At 50.5% G+C, this 22,564-nt stretch overlaps 1 protein-coding gene and 1 pseudogene across 1 annotated transcript; one reads left to right on the top strand and one right to left on the bottom strand.

Moving 5' to 3' along the window:
- Nucleotides 1–3: 3 nt before the first annotated feature.
- On the bottom strand, nt 4–12,002 carry LOC134015391 (TANK-binding kinase 1-binding protein 1-like; annotated as a pseudogene).
- Nucleotides 12,003–14,974: 2,972 nt separating this feature from the next.
- LOC134015360 (pyruvate dehydrogenase (acetyl-transferring) kinase isozyme 2, mitochondrial-like) lies at nt 14,975–22,040 on the top strand. The gene is made up of 11 exons (XM_062454831.1): nt 14,975–15,203; nt 15,875–16,016; nt 17,657–17,728; nt 17,812–17,996; nt 18,856–18,945; nt 19,194–19,271; nt 19,536–19,612; nt 19,720–19,818; nt 20,674–20,784; nt 20,990–21,103; nt 21,427–22,040. Exons 1-11 carry the CDS (start codon nt 15,086–15,088, stop codon nt 21,568–21,570), a joined length of 1,230 nt encoding a protein of 409 aa, XP_062310815.1. The 5' UTR covers nt 14,975–15,085; the 3' UTR covers nt 21,571–22,040.
- Nucleotides 22,041–22,564: the final 524 nt, after the last annotated feature.

Genomic DNA, 22,564 nt, shown 5'->3' with positions numbered 1-22,564 from the left:
AGGAGCCCACAGTCCCACCAGGAACATCTCGATTTACTCTCTGCTGGATAGTTTGTAACACTTTGTCCTTTCATCATGTCTTTGGATCGTCTTGAATGCGATGGGAATCGGAGTCGGATCAGCTGATCGTTTCCCACCAGGTGTCTGTCCAGGGTGTGTCACCGGGTCTCTAAGCTTCTCTGACCGCTGCTCTACTGACCAGCACACACCGCTCCTCTACTGACCAGCGCACACCGCTCCTCTACTGACCAGCGCACACCGCTCCTCTACTGACCAGCGCACACCGCTCCTCTACTGCTCCCCCTAGTCTGCATCCCTGGATGCTTCAATCCCTGAAAGTGAATGTACAAATGAATGAACGTGATGTATGTTATTGCCAGACCATCTCTTTTACAAGTTAGAGTAAACTCACTTCTACGGTTCAATCTTCCATTTTATTAAAGTCTAATTATTGTCCTTGTCTACTGTATTTTTCTTACAGTTTTGAGTTTCACAAAGGGCTTGAGAAAATGCAGACGATACGATACAGAGAATTGCGTCTAGTCTGTCGTCGCCGATGTGAGAGTTGAGGTGGGGAGGATATTAGGAGATGGGGCTAGCTGGTGTGCTGTTGTCGTATTGACTGTGACAGAGTGACTAGAGTCTGAGCGTGAAGATGGCAACCCAGAAATCTCATTTCAAATAAACCTAGTGAGGTAAGCATGTCAAAGACGACACCTGATCACATGGGGACTTCATGGAGTATTGCGACACAACCCCAATCACAGCCCTAAACTAGCATGGTCATGTTCACTATGGACTACTAGGCCTCAAACACAAGATTTCCCTCCTCTGCATTAAAGGTTCTGTATTGCAAAGAGGATCTGCATTTGATATTGGCTTCTGGATGTGGTTTTGTTGTAGTTCCTGCTCTGTCCAGAAGGGGTCAGCGTGCTGATCTGAGGACGGCTTTCCTGTTCCTCAAAGTTCCTCGTTTGACGGTGAGGGTGTCCAGGAAGTCTGGTTCAAGATCTGCCGTTCTGCTGCTAGATCTTGCTGTTCTCCAAGTGCGAGTCGATGTGTTTGATGAGGGCGTCGTCAGGGTAACCGGTGGGGAAGGTCAGCTGGCACAGGGGGCAGCTCCGGGCGTTGTTCTCCTCGGTCTCCATCCACAACTAGAGACGAGACGACACTTTATCACCGCATGTTCCGTTCCGATACATAAACACAAAGAAATACGGACGGAATCGGAATGTTTACAAAGGGAGCCAGCCACTCACGTTGATGGAGGGCCAGGACTGGGCGTGGTCAGTGCTCAGGTAGGCGGGCAGGTGGCAGGTGAGAGTCGCAGGGCCCTCGGGGGAGGAGAAGGAGGGGCGGGGCGGGGCTTCCCGGGCTGACCCCGCCCCTCCCAGTGTGCGTGGCGGGCTGGTGGCCGGAGAGGGACACGCCCAGTCCTCCTCCTCGTCCGAGGACTGGGGAGGGGTCACCAGGGGGGTGGGCTCCGGGGGGTCGTCAAGGCGACAGAAGTGATGCACCTGGAGGGGATGGGAGGTGGCAGGGCGTCAGATGCGGTGCTTAGTGTGTTTTGGAATGTACATAAATAAAGTTTTGATTGATTAATCGACTGTGCATCGACTGTGCAGTACTGTTTTATAGTGTACTACAAGCAAATAAGCTTACAAATCAAAACATTGTGATGGTATAAATGCCCAAACTGTCCCTGAGAACAGCCTGGATCTCAGACCCACCTCAGCCGACAGAGGGAAGCCCAGGTCCAGAGCACGGTGGTGGGGACTGCTGTTCAGACTGCTACCCCCTCCACCGCCTCCCCCTCGTCCTCCTCCCGCTCCTCCCCCACCGCTGTGGGCTGAGGCCGGGCGAGCCAGCCCCACCAGGGAGCCCCTGAGGGGCCGCGAGTAGCCCGCCATCTCCCCCAGGGGCCTGGGCTTGGGCAGGGTGGACACGGGGTCCCTCAGCAGCCTGGGAGGGGGCCTCTGGTAGGCGGAGGGGTCCGCCACCTCCGAGTAGCTGCGGCGGCCCTGGAAGCGAGCCCGCAGACGGTGGCTGGCGGGCCGACAGGAGTAGGAGGCGGGGCCGGTGCTGTTGGGGGAGAGCGGGGGCGAGGGAGAGGGGCGCAGGCGGTCCGGGGAGGGCCGCTGGGAGGTGGGGGAGCGCCGCTGGGGAGCTGGAGAGTGTCTGAGGACTGTGGGGTGGGAGAGGGGAGAGAGAGAGAGAGACGTTTACGCACATCACACGTCATGTGACCATATGAGTCAGAGGTGACTGACGGAAGGGGCTTGTGATTGGCTGTCAGACTGGCCTGGTGGTATCTGCTCCTGGGAAACCTTGCTGAGGGTCTCCGTCTGATTGGCTGCCAGGGTGCGGACCCTGCCCAGTTCCTCTGTGAGCTCCGTGTAGGCCAGGGCCAGGTTCACCCTGCACAACAAACACACCAGCATCATTCAGCCTTCTCAGCTAGCTCTGGAGACCACCAGATCATCCTGGGCACTTCTGAGATGAAAGAGGCATGTTTCGTTTTTCATGTTCAGACAGGATGTGTCGACACCACATGGAGCCCTTATTCTTTTTGATGATGGCTAACAGGAAGCTGTCACTCACTGCTCATCTCCCGCCTTTTTGATCCACGCCACGTCGCAGTGCTCACAGGGTGTGACCATCTCCTGAGAGGGGAACAGACGTCACACTACCACTATCTACTGTTGTGATTGTGTGTGTGTGTGTCTTTGTCCCAGTGTGTGTGTGTGTCTCTGTCCCAGTGTGTGTGTGTCTCTGTCCCAATGTGTGTGTGTCTCTGTCCCAGTGTGTGTGTGTCTCTGTCCCAATGTGTGTGTGTCTCTGTCCCAGTGTGTGTGTGTCTTTGTCCCAGTGTGTGTGTGTGTGTCTCTGTCCCAATGTGTGTGTGTCTCTGTCCCAGTGTGTGTGTGTCTCTGTCCCAGTGTGTGTGTGTCTTTGTCCCAGTGTGTGTGTGTGTGTCTCTGTCCCAATGTGTGTGTGTCTCTGTCCCAGTGTGTGTGTGTCTCTGTCCCAGTGTGTGTGTGTCTCTGTCCCAATGTGTGTGTGTCTCTGTCCCAGTGTGTGTGCGTCTCTGTCCCAGTGTGTGTGTGTGTGTGTGTGTGTGTGTGTGTGTGTCTTTGTCCCAGTGTGTGTGTGTCTCTGTCCCAGTGTGTGTGTGTGTGTGTCTCTGTCCCAGTGTGTGTGTGTGTGTCTTTGTCCCAGTGTGTGTGTGTGTGTGTGTAACCTGTCTCTGGGCCTCCTGCTGCAGCCTCTGCAGCTCCTCCTTCAGCTCCTTCTCCCTCTGGCACGCCCCCTGCACCTGATGGAGTGCCCCCTCCAGCTCCGCCTCCAGCCTCTGCAGCTTGAGATCCGACAGGGCGTCCAGGCTGCGGGAGCTCTGCAGGGTTGGACCGTGCCCCTCCGCCCCTGGGTGGAACACACACACACACACGCAGACGCACACACACACAGACACACGCACACACACACGCAGACGCACACACACACACATGCAGACGCACACACGCACACACAGACACACACACACACATGCAGACACACCCACGCAGACGCACACACACACACACGCAGACGCACACACACACACACACAGACACACACACACATGCAGACACACCCACGCAGACGCACACACACACACACGCAGACGCACACACACACACATGCAGACGCACACACGCAGACGCACACACACACACACGCAGACGCACACACACACAGACACACACACACACATGCAGACGCACACACGCAGACGCACACACACACAGACGCACACACACACATACAGACGCACACACACACATGCAGACGCACACACACACACACACACACATGCAGATGCACACACACATGCAGATGCACAAACACACATGCAGATACACGCACACACACACATACAGACACACACAGATATACACACACATACAGACATTTAAACACAGATACACACACACAGAGATATACACACACACACACACATACAGACACACACACACACAGATACACACGCACTTCAGATGGTGTTTTGGGAGTCGTAGAGTGTGTGGGAAGCAGAAGGCGTGTTGGTCTCACCGCGGGGCACGTCCAGGCTGGTGTGGAGATGGAGGTACTGGACGTCCTTACTGCGCATCTGAGAGCTGAGCTTCTGCATGGAGCCCTCCCTCTGGCTCAGGGCCAGCTCCAGAGCCCGTATACGAGCCACGTGCTGCTCTGCTAGCGTGGTCTGGCACACACACACACACACGCAGAGATGCACACGGACGCACAGACACACACACAAGCAGACGCACATGCACTTGCAGACACACACACGCAAGCACAAACACACACACACATACATAGACGCACATACACACATGTGAATATCACAATAATCAGATCCCGCTCTGTGTCAGCAGTACCCCGGGCATCCAGAGGGGGGCGGTGTTTCTGCCAGTCTCACCATCTGGTCCAGGTCTCTCTGCACGTTGCTCTTCTCCATGTGGATCTTCTCGTACGCCTGGATCACATCCTCCAGTCTCTCCTCACGCTCCTTACTCTTCTGGAGCTGGGAGGGGAGGAGGAGGAGGTGGGGGAGGGGAGGAGGAGGTGGGGGAGGGGAGGTAAGGTGAGGGGAGGAGGAGGTGGGGGAGGAGAGGAGGAGGTGGGGGAGGAGAGGTGAGGAGGTGGGGGAGGAGAGGAGGAGGTGGGGGAGGTGGGGGAGGGGAGGTAAGGGGAGGAGGAGGTGGGGGAGGAGAGGAGGAGGTTGGGGAGGAGAGGTGAGGGGAGGAGAGGAGGAGGTGGGGGAGGGGAGGAGAGGAGGAGGAGGTGGGGGAGGGGAGGAGAGGGGAGGGTAAGAGGAAGTGAAGGGGAGAGGAAAGGAGAGGAGGAAGGAGGTGGGGGAGTAAAAACAGGAAAGAACAAAGTGATGTGTCGCAGTTTTCTTTTCTTTTTGCAGAGGCCTGAACTCACTCACACTGCTGACCTGAAAGCCAACCTAATTTCTCTCCCCCACCCTTCCTCCTCCTTTCTCCTCATGTAATAACCACCCTCTTCTCCTTTCTCCTCACTCATCACTCCTTACCTGAATATGTATAGTTTAGAGTGTGTAGTTTCCAGGTGCAACTGTATTGTGTATTGATTGGTTTTGATGTTCTTTACTGGGATAAACTGCAATATGACTCCACTAACTCCATATACTCCAAGACCAATTTCCCTTTGGGGACAGTGGGGTTGAATGTTGTCTCGGCTGGTTGTCGTACCTCCTGAGTGAGGGAGTTGACTCTCTGCTGCAGGTTGGTGGTCTCAGACTGCAGGAGGCTGTTGTCCTTGGGGTCACAGGAGTAGCACACGCTCCTGTCCTCACCAAACTCACTGATCACAGGGAACTGGGAGGGGAGGAGAGGGGAGGAGAGGAGAGGAGAGGAAAAGAGAGGAGAGGAGAGGGGAGGGGAGGGGAGGAGAGGAAAAGAGAGGAGAGGAGAGGGGAGGAGAGGAGAGGAGAGGGGAGGGGAGGGGAAGGGAGGGGAGGAGAGGAAAAGAGAAGAGAAGAGAATAGAAGAGAGGAGAGAAAAAGGGAGGAGAGGAAAGGAGAGGAGAGGAGAGGGGAGGGGAGGAGAGGAAAAGAGAAGAGAGGGGAGGAGAGGAGAGGAGAGGAAAAGAGAGGAGAGGAAAGGAGAGGAGAGGAGAGGAGAGAAAAAGGGAGGAGAGGAAAGGAGAGGAGAGGAGATGGGAGGGGAGGAGAGGAAAAGAGAAGAGAGGGGAGGAGAGTATAGCAGAGGAAAAGAGAGGAGAGGAAAGGAGAGGAGAGGAGAGGAGAGAAAAAGGGAGGAGAGGAAAGGAGAGGAGAGGAGTGGAGAGGAGAAGAGAGGAGAGAAAAAGGGAGGAGAGGAAAGGAGAGGAGAGGAGAGGAGAGGGGAGGGGAGGAGAGGAAAAGAGAGGAGAGAAAAATGGAGGAGAGGAAAGGAGAGGTAAGGAAAGGAGAGGAGAGAAAAAGGGAGGAGAGGAAATTAAGAGACAGAACGGTTGGAAAGATGAAAGAGGTATAGAAAGAAAAGAAAAAGAAGGCAGTGTGTGGGTTTGATAACATGGTGGAAATTAGATGAAGAGAAGAGACATGAAAGGAGAGCATGAAAGACAACGGAAGCGGAAACTTCTTCCCCCCTGGGGATTAGGAATTGACTCGTGTCCTAGTTCAGGTGTGGGCCTTTCGCTCTAGAGGGAAGGTTCACTGTAGAGGAGTACACTAAAAGAGCACAAATACTAGACACCCAGCTGGCATTAGTATTGGCTTTAGGATGCTGTCGGGCCCATGTGCCAGTGAGGGACTCAGACTGTGGCTTTAGGATGGTGTCGGGCCCATGTGCCAGTGAGGGACTCAGACAGTGGCTTTAGGATGGTGTCGGGCCCATGTGTCAGTGAGGGACTCAGACAGTGGCTTTAGGATGGTGTCGGGCCCATGTGTCAGTGAGGGACTCAGACAGTGGCTTTAGGATGGTGTCGGGCCCATGTGTCAGTGAGGGACTCAGACAGTGGCTTTAGGATGGTGTCGGGCCCATGTGCCAGTGAGGGATTCAGACAGTGGCTTTAGGATGGTGTCGGGCCCATGTGCCAGTGAGGGATTCAGACAGTGGCTTTAGGCTGGTGTCGGGCCCATGTGTCAGTGAGGGATTCAGACAGTGGCTTTAGGATGGTGTCGGGCTCATGTGTCAGTGAGGGATTCAGACAGTGGCTTTAGGATGGTGTCGGGCCCATGTGTCAGTGAGGGATTCAGACAGTGGCTTTAGGATGGTGTCGGGCCCATGTGTCAGTGAGGGACTCAGACAGTGGCTTCCAGCCCCTACCTTGACTTCATAGTTCTTCAACTTTCTCTTGATGCTGCTGTTCTCTCGCTCCAGGCTGGCCAGACGCGTCTTGATGTCGTGGTACGCGGCCGCCAGGGCGAAGTGGGAGGCGGGGTACATGTCGTCTTGAAGGGGCGGGGCCGACCAGACCACGCCCACTCCACAGCCGTCGTCCCGAAGCCCCTCCCCTCCGCCCAGCAGACCCAGCTCTCCTCCAAACAGAGACTCCATGTGGTCACCCCACTCAGTGGTTACCTGGGTAACAGGGACAGAAAAACACCCCCGTCAGTGGTTACCTGGGAAACAAGGAGAGGAAAAAAAAAACCTCAGCGGTTACCTGGGTAACAAGGAGAGAAACACACACCCCTCACTGGTTACCTGGGTAATAAGAAGAGAAAAACACCCCCCTCAGTGGTTACCTGAGGAACACAGAGAGGCAAGGAGGGTGTGGAGACCAAAACCACCCCTTAGTACCTACAGACTGATGGTTAAGGTGACATCACCTTTGTCAAGGCTCGACTGTAGTCCACAGACAGAGAGGGCCACACTCTAACCCCACAGGCCCTACGAACACACGACAGAGTGTCACAAGGCCTCCTCTACAGTATCTTAGCGACTGATGTCACCCACCGGCGGCCATGTTGGTTCCAGCCTCTTGGACAGTGACTCTCTCCGCCCTCCCCCGACAGGGGGGTGATAATGAGTCTCAAACGGCTGAACAGCGGGGGGCTTGGCCTGGGTGACAGCATCCGCCCACAGGAACCACTGTGTGGGACGAGCGGGCCAACTGGCAAACGCCATCCCTGGTCATCGCGGGGCGCTGCGTGGGGTGACTGTCTCTACTGGTCAGTCCATCTGCTGAATCCTTCCTGCCCACTCCTCATTGGCTGTTGCCATGGTGACGGAAGCATCCGTGTGTGGTGTGACCATCAGAATTATACAGACATACATAAATGATAAGGTAATGCAATGCTCTGCTGGTCTGGTTCATCCGGCATGGTAGAAGCCTGGCGGCAGGCTACTGAATCATCTCTGCAGCTCGTATCCCCCCAGAGAGAGACCTCCACCAGCAGGACTCTGCCCTCCACTTCCACAGCCGTGAGAAGTCATCATGCAGACCACACGTGACCAGTCCAACACGCTCAGAACAATGCCGTTTCCCAGCCACCGAAACCAGAGGGAACGGTCAGCGTACCATATCAGGTGGGCGGTACGATTGTCTCCCAGTCCGAACCACCCACACACACCTACTCCAGGCGGACACATCGCTGTCAGCGCTAACGCAACGTTCAGCGAGCCAGGCGTCGGGCACTTCCTGCCAGAGCTGCTCTGTTTTCCGCGTATGCCTTCTTCGTAGCCGAGGGATTGGACCGGCAGCTGGTGCGAATAGGATGACGGAGGGTCGAAAAGGACAGCTCAACTCCACCACATTAATATTTATGACGGGGATCTTGACATCCCCATTAGAAAACAGCTAGCGTTTAGATAACGTTATAAAACAGATCCTGTGATGATCGTCATTGTGACCTGGACAGGATTTCTTCCTGAGTTAGGATGCAGGAAGGGTCGATGTTTCCCTCTGTTTCGCCTAAAGACAGTTTATGCTGTGGCAAGATGGGTCAAGCGTTTGCACTTCATTAACACCTACACAGAACCCAGACAAACCAACATGCTTTCCCTCAGCACTCATTATTATCTGACAACAGCCCAACACACATCACAAAGATGTGGCAGTACCTACGCAGCAGAAGTGGGTCTTACCTCAGGAACACGACAGCCATGAAATGACGAAAAATATTATTCTTTCCCATTTCTGGTTGCAGAGTCTGGGGCGGCTGAGCCTACGTGACATCATCGCACACAGTCACACGTTATTTGAACCACACCCTGAACCACGGAGAAACATTCACGGTTTCTTTGTGGATCTCTGCAGCGCGTTGGTGGAGCGTTTGCCAGAGGGCATCGTGGGTAACGCAGTCCATTTCTGCTGATCGGAGGAACATTAATGTATGAATTAGCCATGTGACAATGACATATGGGCCTGTTCTAATGTGCTCCGGGCAGAACAGGCTTGGGCCTGCTGGAACTGCTTCACTGACCTCCTGAGAGCTCATAGTAGAGCACAGGAGGTGTGCGTGTGTGTGTGCGCTGATACGATGTGTGTGTGATATGCTCGTATCTTTTAATTGCGTGTACAGTATAATCTGTCTTTGTTTAAAAGAAGCCTTCATTGCGGTTCGTCAAACGTGCTTATTTGAGGGTCTGTCTGGCATCAGCTGAGGGCTTGTGAAGACTGACACTTGCCTCCATTAGCGTGACTCGGAGCACTCAGAGAGCACCTGGCAATTACTTAGACCAACAAATGGACAGATATTTTTAAAGCAAGCTTTAAAACGTGTTGTGTTAACTACCAGATGGATGGATATATAGATATATGTATGTGCACTAGCTCTGTGAACAAGAGCTTAGGCCAATACCGAGGGGGCAATACTGAGGGGGGCAATACTGAGGGGGGCAATACTGAGGGGGGCAAAATTGAGGGGGGCAATATTGAGGGGGGCAGGGGGAAACACAGATGGAGATGAGAAAGAAAGAAAAAAGGGGGTGAGGGAGCATGATAGAGAGAGGCAGAGAGTAACAGAGAGAGACAGAGAGAGGAAGAGACAGGGAGTGATAGAGAGAGAGGGGAAGAGAGAGAGCGATAGAGAGAGTAGCAGAGAGAGAGAGTAAGAGAGGGGAGAGAGAGAGTAAGAGAGAAGGGAGAGAGAGAGTAAGAGAGAGGGTAGAGAGAGAGAGAGAGAGAGAGAGAGAGAGAGAGAGAGAGAGAGAGAGAGAGAGAGAGAGAGAGCGAGGAGAGAGAGGAAGGCATATCCCAGAACGGTCCCAGGGGTGTCATGTGACCCACTCTACAGATTCCCTGCATGTGAGAGCCCGTTATACATCCGCGGACACAGCTGCAAAGGACACACACACACACACTCACACACTCACATCCATAAACGCACACAAACAAGCACACACAGGTTTTGTCGTTTAACCGCAAAATCGTTTAACTGGGTGCTCACCCGTCACCATTGACCTTCAGATGTAACCTGGCCAGTAGAAAGTGGAGGATCTACACCCCTCCAGTCTGTAAACCCCACGGCCTGACACACCACAAACCCATCCCCGCAAGCACTCCCATTAGGGGGGAACGGTTGGACCTTCCAACGACAACATGGAAGCGTTTGTCTGAACTCAGTGGCCTGCAGCGTGGCACGATGGACCCGTCGTTAGTGTTCCGTATCAAGGCCTCCACTGCTGGGCATGAGAAGGGGGGTGGAAGTGGAGGTGGAAGTGAGTTCCACCCACACCAGGAGGGAGTTCCTTAGGCCTGATAAACAGTTACGTAACGCTGTCCAAAATCATCATTGTCACGACTGCTAGCCTTGCACGACCACTGCGCACACAGTGGGTCTCTGCGGTGGACGTCTTGAACCTGGAACGAGATCTCGGGTGATGGAAAGTGTAGGTAATAGAAGTAGGTAACTTTCATCTGTCCAACAAGGCAGGGACTAAACAGATGCCACATCAGTCGTACTGTCTAATCCTAATCTGGGCCAGATGGGATGCTCAATCCTGGTTCTTCCCTCACCCCAGATATATCCTCAGGCACCCCCAGCGGAGATGAGCTGGGTGTGGATACAGCCGGCTGCTGTCCTCTCCCGTGTCTGGTTCAACCGGTCGATTAATGGCCGGTCTATTACTCACGGTCGCCAGCAAGATTCGCTCTGCTGCTTGGTACAGAGGAATCCATTTATCTGATTCAACTGAATCAGCCTGTTTCTAATGAGTTCAGGGTCAGCGAGGCTGGTTCACGTTACAGATGGTTTTGGTGTCAGGTTATTGAAACAAAGAAAAATCTTTTTTGGCCACTAGAGTAACTTAGTTTATAGGATGGTTGTCTAGATTCTAGAAAATCCATTTGCATCTTCTGCTAAAATGCATGAATAGTTTTTTATGAATCAATTTCCTGTTGGCTAAATGCGTAATGCAGGTGGCTAAATTGTTTTATTTTCAGTCACAACATGTGGCCTACTGTTTTGATTTCTCAACCATTTTGTTCTCAAGTGATATCTAGAGAACATCAGATTTCAGCACCATCGGAATGTGGACGGCACAAGTTCGACAAAAGCCATTATGAGGCCAGCTATAGGTTGCTGTCCGGTGCTGATCTCAAACGTTACAACACTCCGGTTCGGTATAACGAATTAGAATCAGAATGGGCTTTATTCGCCATGTAAGTTCACACAAACAAGGAATTTTCAGGGGCAGGAAGCTGCTATATGCTATATACTATAGCATACCGACAACACACCACTGGTAAACAAGAGAATGCGTAGCTTCCACCATCCACGGCACTGAGCAATCATGGGACTTGTGTGTCTACCCGACGAGAACAAACACAGCTCATCAAGTGTCTTGCGGTAAAGACTATCCGACCGCTCGTTTGTTGCTGTGATGTGATCTCGCTTGTATTGTAACCTGTACAACATGGCTGGACAGCGAGTACACCCCCGTTTCGCGCTCTGTTGCTCTCAACCAAAACATTGAGTTTAGCACCTTTCGCCCAAACCTTAGATATACCTCGCTGCTTTAAATCATAAACCTGATACTGAACAATCCTGCAGCGGCAAATGAATACCAATCACTGTCAGACACGAATATATGAACAAAGCTACTTACGATCCTTCCCGGGGAGATGGGAGAAAGCCATTGTGGGAAAGGGGGTCATCGCCGTTCATTTGCGGCTGACATCAGCAGTGGTTGGGATGTGAATGCTGTCGCTAGCTACGCCCCCCCCCCCCCAACCCGTCTACCATCTCCGTTGTCTGATGTGCAGAGAAGGTTTTTTTTCAAGAGGATGGAGGAAAAGGCAAGGGGCTGGATCGGGAACAGCTAAAAGCACCACTACGAAGCATAAAGCCAAGAGTCCGTTTTGAAAGAAGAAGAAGAAAAAGACAGACAGATGTATGACATGTCCTGATCGTTTTGTTGGTGCTAACGTGTTAAATGGACATAACTCACCTCATGGATCGTTTAGCTTGCTGGCTTGTTGCATAACTGCCAGCATCAGCACAATAAATACACCTCTCCCCCTCTGACACAGAAAGTGATGACGTCAAACCGCAATTCAATTATTGTATAAATAGATTGAGGATTCATTTAATCTCAATTAGGGAAGAGAGCAGCGTTCACTGCCCGAGCCCAGCTGTGCCACGAGTTTAGCTCTATATTGTTGAGGTAATTTACTGTGTTATCTGTTTCATATTCATGGGATTATCAACGGGGCCGAGCTTCGTGTGGTTTTGTGTCAAGAAATGACTATCAAATGAATATCCACAATCTTGCTTCCATGATCCATGATCCAAGATGGTAATTGTTTGATAAAACATGTCGAATCATGTCCTAGAGAGTTCAGAATGGGTTGTAAAACTGTAACATTGTTAGATACAAATAGGTTACAGAATCCTGACCTTCACCCTTTTAACTCTTCTCTCTCTCTCTCCTCCCTCTTCTCACTCTCTCTTTCCATCCCAGTTTTCAATCTCTGCTGCAGGACTAAAATATTCCACTTATGCTTCCAGAGCCTGAAAGTCTTAATTTGGATCTGGAGGAGTTTCCAACCAGGTCAGCCCTGTTTACAGACAGCCAGCTGGGTTCCTGGTCTGGGGCTGTGGACCAACTGTACTGACCACTTAGACCTGTAGGGGGAGATATTGTAACATAACTGCAGCATGTGAGGAGCGTTTCGACAGGCTGAGTAGCGAAGCAAGAGTCCGGCCAACTGTCGGCTACATAGTGAAGAGTTTACAGAGTGTAAACTTGACAGCAGAGGGCGATCCTGATCCTCCTCCATTCTTTTTGACATTATACAACGTCATCTCGCGTACTCTAATGACTGTACTGGACATAACACCTGGGTTGTTTTTCAACTACCCTTGGTTTACTGACTGGTTGGTTGGTTGACTGACTGGTTGGTTTACTGACTGGTTGGTTGACTGACTGACTGGTTGGTTGACTGACTGGACTCAAAACCTCTGTTGTCAAGCTGTGAATAGTTTGGTTCAGGGCAAAAGGAGATTGGAGCGCAATCGCTGGTGTAGGAAGGTAATCTGTGAGTGCAGCCAGACATGTGTACAGAAGACTGTCGTGTACTATAGTCTGATTTCAGACCACCCAATAAAGTCCCTCCATGATCTTCTAACCAAGAACATGATTTGTAAATGTAATATTATTGTTTGTGTGTCTCCATGTATCGATTCAAACGTATTGAGACAAACAAGTGCATACACACACAAGCGCACACACGCACACACAGACACAAAACACACACTCACTCATGCACAGGAAACAGAACATCACATGTGTTGGCACATGGGCCTCCAATGTGATTGATATCCAGTTGACCACAACAGCTCCCCAGCATGTAAACAGGCTAAATGAAGCTCTGGGCAAGATGAATATGGGATTGTGAGGATCCAGGGGGTCTCTTTACATGCACGTGCTACCCCAGGTCAACTTTACTAGGAACAAAAGCCAATCTCAACTACATTTCTCAACCAAGATATGGTTTTAGTGCACACGGCATAGAATTACCCGGCACACTGTCACAACCTAGCTTGTCATCAGGGCATGTGCTGTCAGTGCATTCCGACATGCTGACAAAGGATGGAGAACAGGCAAACCGTATTGCGCAATTCGAAGCAATAATTGAGAATCACCATCATCATTGCGTCATCTTCCCAGCAGCGCTGGATCAACAAGTATCCGATGCTCATTGGACCGGAATAGTGGCGGCCATTGACCAATTAGCAGAAAGCTGACTCGGCCGGTCTGTCTGAGGACACGAAGGCGGATCCACTGTTCCGGGATCTGTGATGTAATCAAACCAGAAAGCTATTCCCCCCCCCCCCCCCCGCGCTGTTTAGATGACCGTATGTGGAGGGTCAAGTGTCGCCAGGGTCACTGTCCATTCTATCTGCTGGTGTGTTGAACCCTCTAATATCATGATGGTGAAATCAGTCAATGATTACGTGTTCTTGAAGCGCTACACCATTGCTGGGGCACTGCTCGGAAGGCTAACTCATCACAGCTCCAATGTTTATAGTGCACTGCTCTCCCTAAACAGGCACTGGCTCTCATCTGCCAAGCCAATATTCTGGGTCAAATCAAGGAGGTTCAGCATGGAGTATGCAACACAAAACTGTCTGACCTGGTCTACAATCTTCTCTGTCATAGAACATACTGTACATACTCACACACACATACTCACACACACACACACACAAACACTTGAATTTGGCAGGTGACATCAGCCTAGAGTATTCCATTTGAGGTTGTTTGTTCACTATTAATAGATGCCATCCTTGCACTCTCTCTCTCTCTCTCTCTCTCTCTCTCGTGCTGTGATATGATCCTGTTATTGGAAACACAGTGGCCTCTCTCCTGTGCTTGATCCCGAGTTTGTTTTGGAGTTGGAGGTAAATCTGTGTTACTAAGCCCTGGTCAGGATCTTAAGAGACTCCTAAATGTTTAGGTTCTAAAACAACTTTCTCTGTATACATATTGTTAACCAAATTCTAAAAGTAATATTCTAGTTTGCCTCTTGACTTCCATGACGCCTGACTGAATGCATATATTAATGGTCTGTCTGATAGGCTATTGTGGAGCTCATGACGTTGGTCTAATGGTGTGCAGTGCTCATTCCATCGTTGAAGACCCAGTTGTGGGTCATTATTGGGTCATTATTGGGTATTTTAGGACTTCCATTCAAAGACCTTTACCCAAATTCAAAATTCCCACTCTGTCAAGAAACCCTTCTCAAAATGTTGCCAGGATTTACAAGTACACAATAACTTGCACTCTATAATGAGGCTGTCAGTAGTACACTTATTTTCCATTCATGTCGGCAAGGACATCTTACGTTTCAGCGGCGTCACGCGTTGCAGTCAACAAATTCCTTGTTGACAGTATCTTGTTTGGAGTGTTTCCAAGATTTGCCCACACGCAATCCTATTGGCCAGTTTCTCCGCAACGGGCCGCCCCATTGGCTAGAGAAGTATACTTCTAGACTTCACCGACCATCGGAATCTCCAGAAAACAAATATTGGTAGCTGTACGGTTACTAAAGTGAACAGATATAGAGCTCGAAAAGGTGTTTTATTTTGTACAGCGAATTGGAAATTCCCTTCACTTGCAAAATGAAGTTTGTCAGGTTTCTTATGAAGAACGCTGCTTTGGCCAATGTGCCAAAGCACATTGACCATTTCTCCAAATTCTCCCCATCGCCTTTGTCAATGAAGCAGTTTTTGGATTTCGGTGAGTAGAATATAATCTTCTCATTTGGTTAATAATTGTAGGCATGCTAATGTGTACAACTGAATTGATATGGGTATAATAGATTTTACGTTTTCATCTGCAATTTTGTGGCGCACTGGGGTGAAATGTATATGAAATATGCTACACTTGCAGAATATCTATCAAGCTTTTCTGGCAATGCCTGGACACAATTTTAATATATGGCAGCCACTAATATGTAGATTATATAAGTACATTCTAATGACATCTGACGACGCATATATCGGATGTTTCTGAAGCTGTATGGATGTGGTTACGTTTCTCATTAAGCGAGCACAGCACACCACATATATGGAACTTGTTTACCATCAAGAGGAACATGACTTGCATAACTTCAGTTACAATAATGTGCATATTTATCTCCTCCGCTGAAGGCCATATAAAGTGATTGATGTTGACAGCAGTAATTATCCTATACACGATTGAATATGCATGGTTAATAATACTAGCACGAATATGTTATTTGTCCACTTACCTGTAGCACATATTGCATGTGCAGGCCTACATGCATCACTCTACTTCAAACAGAGGCATCTAATGTAGGCTTAAAAAAAGCCAGGAGTTTAATATTAATTATTTGTAGGTTACCAATGCATAAATACAGTTATTAACCTATTCTACACCATCTCCAGGTTCCACTAACGCCTGTGAGAAGACCTCGTTTGCCTTCCTTCGGCAAGAGCTCCCTGTCCGGTTGTCAAACATCATGAAGGAGATTAACCTTCTACCTGATCGCTTGCTAACCACACCGTCTGTACAGCTGGTCCAAAGCTGGTGAGCGACTTCAACAACTTGAACTTGAACTTACATATGCGTGTATGTATCGCAACTTGTGCCTGTATCAGGACGTGTCATTTCGTTTTCATAGGCTGTGAATGTTTTTGGAAACGTTATCTCAAACGTGTTTATGATTTGGAGATTCATTGCCAGCTGCGTTACAATAGCAGAACCTAAATGGTTTATACACCCCCCCCCCCCCCCGGCCTGGTTATTACAGCACTACGCAGTGAACTTTGTCCCAGTTCTCTTCCCTTGTTGTTGTACCGTGCTACGCTGTGCAGTCGCGTCTAGGATGTGAACGTACATTGTGTACTCTGCTGCTCTAGAGTCAAACGCAGAAATTAGATGCTGCTTTTTCGAAAGGATGTAGACGTGTGGTAGATTTAGTAAGATACGAACACAGTTTTTGTGAGGGAAGATTTTGCTGTCACTGTTTCAAAACGTTTTCCAATTTGATTGATAAAACAACACATTAAAGGCATTTTAACTGAATGTACAGTACGTGCACGTGCAGGTACAGTTTCACGAGCTATGTGCCCGCGCTGTTAGGAAGGCAGTTACACATCTGTTTGTCATCTGGCTGCATGGGAACATGGCGATCCTAAAAAGCAACTGTTATTTAAGAATAGAAAACAAATACATTACATACTGTCTCATTGGATTTCAGATACATTTCCATTTGGCTAAGCAAATGTCAAAGACACTATGCAATAATGAAATCTCCTGACATATCAGTATCCCTCGACAAATACCTTTGTAGCCTACCCTGACATAATACATGATTTGTTTTCCACACACTCCTGAACCATTTCACTTGTGGAGGAGGGGCTAACGTGTTATTGGCACACTGCCCTCTGATTGGTCAAGAGGAGGGGCTAGGGTTTAGTGTAACTGTCTGAGATGGGAGAATAACTGTTTGTTCAGAGTCAGGTGTGAGCCAAGCCCATAAAGAAAACAGCAGTTGTGTACTGGAGACGTATCTGGAGGGAATGTGAAAGCATACGTACTGAAGGCTACCTAAGGTTTCTTAACGCTCTGGGCTAATTAAAAGTAACAAGCCTCATGTGCTCTTGGGAGAACTTGATTAGGCTCTTACACGTTAATGAGTGAGGCCCTTTCTTCGATTAGCACAGGTCCTGGTCATTGGTATAGCCCAGAGACACGTGCTGAAGGGCTATACAGTAGTGGTTATTATGACTGAGGTTGAGTTGATCTACTCTGGGACAAAGACTGCTGTCTCTTGGTCATCCCTCGCGGCTAGAGGGTGTGCGGCGATCACATAAGCAGTAACACACGCATAGCAGGATGTGATTTGACCAGGCATATGTAGGTGAAAGGTTACCCAGGTATCAAAGCTACGGTGTCTAGGGAGGCAGGATTAGAATAAGCAGGCTGGCACAGAGAACCGCTGGAAAAAACTCCAGTGAACCACTACAACCCATATAAACATCTACAGTATATCCTGTCCACTGTCAATTGATGATTTTCCTACGTAAATACCATTGATGCTGTTTGATGTTTTCCGAAGCAAAACAATGCACCGGTCAATCAAAAGGTCAAGGCAATCCCCAACAACAAATATCAGTGATACCGTAGACACATTCTGATTCAATATTTCCCCGTGTCTCTTGAAGGTACATCCAGAGTCTCATGGAGATCCTGGACTTCCTGGACAAGAGCCCCGACGACCACCGCGCCTTAGAAACGTGAGTTTTTCCCAGTTACCGCTCAATCCCTCAATGCTCATTGGCCGACGGACAAGGAGGCTAAAAGCAGGGTCCCTCTGTAGATTTGTGGAGACCCTGGAGACCATCCGGAACAGACACAATGACGTGGTGCCCACCATGGCCCAGGGCATCATCGAGTACAAAGACGCCTTCGGACAGGACCCGGTCACCAGCCAGAACATCCAGTACTTTCTGGACCGCTTCTACATGAGCCGCATCTCCATACGCATGCTCATCAACCAGCACTGTAAGCCCCGCCCCCTTCCCCACGCTCGCCAAATCACGGGGCAGCCGAGGCCGGCGGAATAGGAACACCCCCCGGGGAGAGGGGCAAAAGTCGTTTTTTTCCCGCCATCCTGAAACACAGTGACATGAATGAATTCATAGCGAGCTTGCCAGGTCGGTTGGTGGTTTGAATGGAACTGGTTGTGCCTTCAGAACTGGTAATGAACTGGTAATGCTTTAAGACAAAGACGAGTTATGCCTTCCGACGGGCTCAAATCAATCTGGCGTTGATCGTTCCAACGCAAGGGAATGAGCCTTGTGCTACCATGGCAGAATTCAGCCCATCCGTTCTACACTGGCCACGGGGGAGGGATTTACAGCTAAGATTAATGTTGACACCGTAACTTTGACAACCATCCAAGTGTTGGTTTAATTGGGTTAGCTGCAGGCTTGGTGCCCACCGTACACCTGGCACTGGTTATCCAAGGGTTGGCACGGAAGCCTTGGCACACATATTTGAAATGCGCTGATGTCGACTCTTTCGACCGTCTCAGAGTGGAGAGTGAGGGCGATGGAAAGAGAGAGAATTCCGTATCCTAGTGCCCTAACCTCGGTCTCCCACAGTAGGACCACAATAGCAGGGTTTAAGTACGCTTGTAAACAGGTACAGGGCTGACAGGACTGGTTCTTGTAGTGAGTGAGTGTAGACGGGCTTTGGTGTGGCTCAGATAGCCAGGTCTTTACAGGGGAAAGTCCACCACAGCACTGCCTGGCTGCCCCTTCTGAATGTCCCCGACTTGATCTGTCAATCATTCACCTGCACTGGCTGTAGCCTGTCCACCACATCTAACTCTCTCTCTCCCTCCCCATGCCTCCTGCAGCTCTTATTTTCGACGGGAACACCAACCCAGCCCACCCCAACACCATAGGCTGCATCGACTCCCAGTGTGATGTCACAGAGGTTGTCCGAGGTAAGCAGAGAACAGCAGCCCTGCTGGAGACCGGCCCAGCTGGAGGCCCACCGGCCCAGCTGGAGGCCCACCGGCCCAGCTGGAGGCCCACCGGCCCAGCTGGAGGCCCACCGGCCCAGCTGGAGGCCCACCGGCTGAATCTGTTTTGAATGAACACAGTGGGCGATTTCCTGGGTGTTGTTTCCTAACCTGTCTTCTTGTACTTCCCCCTCTTCCTACCCTATCTTTCCCTCCCTCCCTCCCTCCAGACGCCTATGAGAGTGCTAAGATGCTATGTGAGCAGTACTACCTAGGCGCACCTGAGCTGGATTTGACGGAGGTCAACGGTAAGACACCCTTCCTCACACACGCACACACAAGCACACATACACGAGCACACACACAAAGCAAAGCCAAACCACAACCACCGAGACTAGCCTTGTTTATTAGTGTTTTCCATTCCCCTTGACTCCATTTCTCTGCACACAAGTGACAAAACAAGGGTCTTATCAAGGTATCAGCAGCAATAAGCACTGGTTCAAAAACAAACACAAACGTGCACGCACACGGCGCCCGCAGTGTGTTCATCCTCTCCCGTCGTTCTTTTCCAGCCAACTGCCTCAGAGAACCCATCCAAATCTCCTACATCCCCTCCCATCTCTACCACATGCTGTTTGAACTCTTCAAGGTGAGGCGTCTCGATGCATGAGCGATAGTCAGGCGCGCTCAACGACTTTGGTCATTCGACCAAAAAAACCCTAACGCTCTCCCCTTCCCTTCCCTAACCTCCCGAAGAATGCCATGAGAGCCACCGTCGAGAACCACGAAGCCCACGGCTCTCTCCCCGCCATCAGAGTCATGGTCACCCTCGGCGGAGAGGACCTGTCAATCAAGGTGAGTGACGTCCCATCGCCATGGAGATCTTGCAATCAGTGACCTGGTTACGAGGGACCGCCCTGGACATAGTGCACATTGGCTTCCATCTGAGCACCTTATGACAGCAAACTAAAAATAGAACCGCCAAATCTAATCTCAAACATCGTGTTTGTGTTCATTCACTGAAAGACTCCTTGTATGTGACTGTTATTTAGGTTGCGTAGAGGTAACTGAGTAAATCCTTGAACTAGGAGTTAGCAGTTTGCAAAAGATGGCTTTCAAAGATGCCTGCCAAATCTCAATGTTCAATTAGCCATGGCATTTACTAGGTTACGTAAAGCAGTGTTTCCATCAATCATTATTGTTTAATCACACCGAGCCCTTATCATGTCAACGGGATTGGCTGATGTATGCAACACAACCATATTTAGAAAGGATCAACTCAGCCCACTATTGGTTGATACAGTTCACCTCTCCCCCAGTTGGAACGGCAGGGGTTGAGTATGAGGTCATAACAGCATCAGAGCAGGACTGTTGAGGAAGGACACGAATGACTGTTATGAATAAGCAGGGCTCAAGCACATTCTAATCCATCACTCCAGGGTTAAGCCTGGCCAAGTCCTCTGTGCTGTGATTCATCTTAACAACCCCTGAATGTTCCCCCTCAACTCTGACCCACATTCTGAACCATGTGTGACATCACAATCAGGATCAGGTCTTACATCTCTCTCTCTCTCTCTCTCTCTCTCTCTCTCTCTCTCTCTCTCTCTCTCTCTCTCTCTCTCTCTCTCTCTCTCTCTCTCTCTCTCTCTCTCTCTCTCTCTCTCTCTCTCTCTCTCTCTCTCTCTCTCTCTCTCTCTCTCCGTCTCTCAGATGAGTGACAGAGGTGGTGGAGTTCCCTTCCGGAAGATCGATAGGCTCTTCAGCTACATGTACTCCACTGCTCCCAGGCCCAACTTCGGGGACCACCAGAGAGCCCCACTGGTAAGACACACACACACCCACCCACACTTCATACACTTAGTGTGACATCACATGAAGCGTGACCCTGGATCAGGTGGCTTGTCTTTCTCTGTTTTTGCACTCGGGGGCGATCCGAGCGTCCTCCAACTCACATCACAGCTGGGTCAGTCTCAGAGCGGTCCCATGTTGACGTTAGCCCTAACCCTTCCTCCTCCTCTTCCTCCAGGCTGGTTTCGGCTACGGTCTCCCCATCTCGCGCCTGTACGCTCGCTACTTCCAGGGCGACCTCCAGCTCTTCTCCATGGAGGGCCACGGCACAGACGCAGTCGTCCACATGAAGGTAGGAGGCCGCACGACGCGTCCACACCCTTCCCACCCCCACTCACACGGCCGGAACTCCCCAGGGCTCCTCCCACATACAGCAAGGCTGCTTACACAAGACCACACCCTGACGATTCACCTGCTCCAGTTGAGGAATCAGTCAACTTCGGACTCTTGACACCGCACGAATACACAAACACGAAAACACACACACGACCGCCCCGCACTTTGCTTCGACGACCGCGTGACAAATCTCTCGTACGACGTGAAATAACGCTGTTTGTCATTGAAGGGAATGGCGCTCATCGCTAACCCTGCTCCCCTTTGTCTCTGTCACTCCAGGCCCTGTCGACAGACTCAGTGGAGAGGCTTCCGGTGTTCAACAAAACGGCGCTGCGCCACTACAAGGTGAACCTGGAGGCCGACGACTGGTGCGTCCCCAGCAGGGAGCCTCTAAACCTCGCCGTCTACCGGGCCTCCAAGTGAGGCTGCGACCTCACGCAACCCCCCCCCCCCTGACCAAGAGGCCCGGCTCCCGCTGGGCACGATGGGACCATTATGCCGAAGGGCGCCGGCGCCCCCCCCCCCCCTCCTTGATTGGACAGCTTTAGCCCCCCGTGAACAGTCATGGTTTCCTGTTTCGGGGGAACCTCGCTTTCTTGTCGTTGAGTTGTGTGCCTGTGATGCGAGGTTGAAAGATAGAGCCAGTACCTTAGAAGGCCATTGTCCAAAGTGACACTAGAGTCAACAGCAACCCTAGCAAGTTCAAATGTGAGGCATATTGTGGGCAGTAGGATGAGGGTAGTCCAACCAGGCCAAGGCCCCCAGAGCAGGAACTTCATATCCCAGATAGAGAGGCTGGAGGTGGGCATGGTAGACCCAGGAAACAGTCCTGATCCTGGGGAGATGGATGGTCAGAGACATGGGAAGGTAAGAAGTGCTTTCGTTTCGGATGGGAGAAAAGATAGACAGTGGCCAAGTTTGGAGGTTTGAAATGCAGTCCAGTCGAGAGATTGGTTTTACCCTATCTACATTTTCAAAGCTCAGACTATTTGAGTCCTTATCAGAGTAGGAACGAAACGACTCCTACGTGCACTGTGGAATGAAGCGCGCGGTTATCAGTGTTTGTGACAAACAGCCCCTGCCCAGTCAGGGCAGATATGACAGGCTGTGACCATTCATTAGGATGGACCTTTTACAAGGTAACAAACGATCAAAGGGTCTCCTTTTAGTTGAAAAGTTTCAGTAAGTTTAAAATGGGCCACATTTCAAGTCAGCTGTAGTTCTTAGAGCTTGTTAAGTGCCAATGCATGAAGACTAAAGATTGTACACAAATACTGTATAAGCCTATTGTGATTTTGTCAGGAAAAATATAAAACATTTCCTTAATGGACCTATTTTGGTGTGATATGGTCAGTGGTACAACATCTATGCAACTTATTTCCTTTGCTTGATAAAGAACCTGTATTGCGAATGTATT

Source organism: Osmerus eperlanus, chromosome 2 (genome assembly GCF_963692335.1).
Source record: "Osmerus eperlanus chromosome 2, fOsmEpe2.1, whole genome shotgun sequence".
Lineage (NCBI taxonomy): Eukaryota > Metazoa > Chordata > Actinopteri > Osmeriformes > Osmeridae > Osmerus > Osmerus eperlanus.
This window is presented reverse-complemented; position numbering and strand designations above follow the sequence as displayed.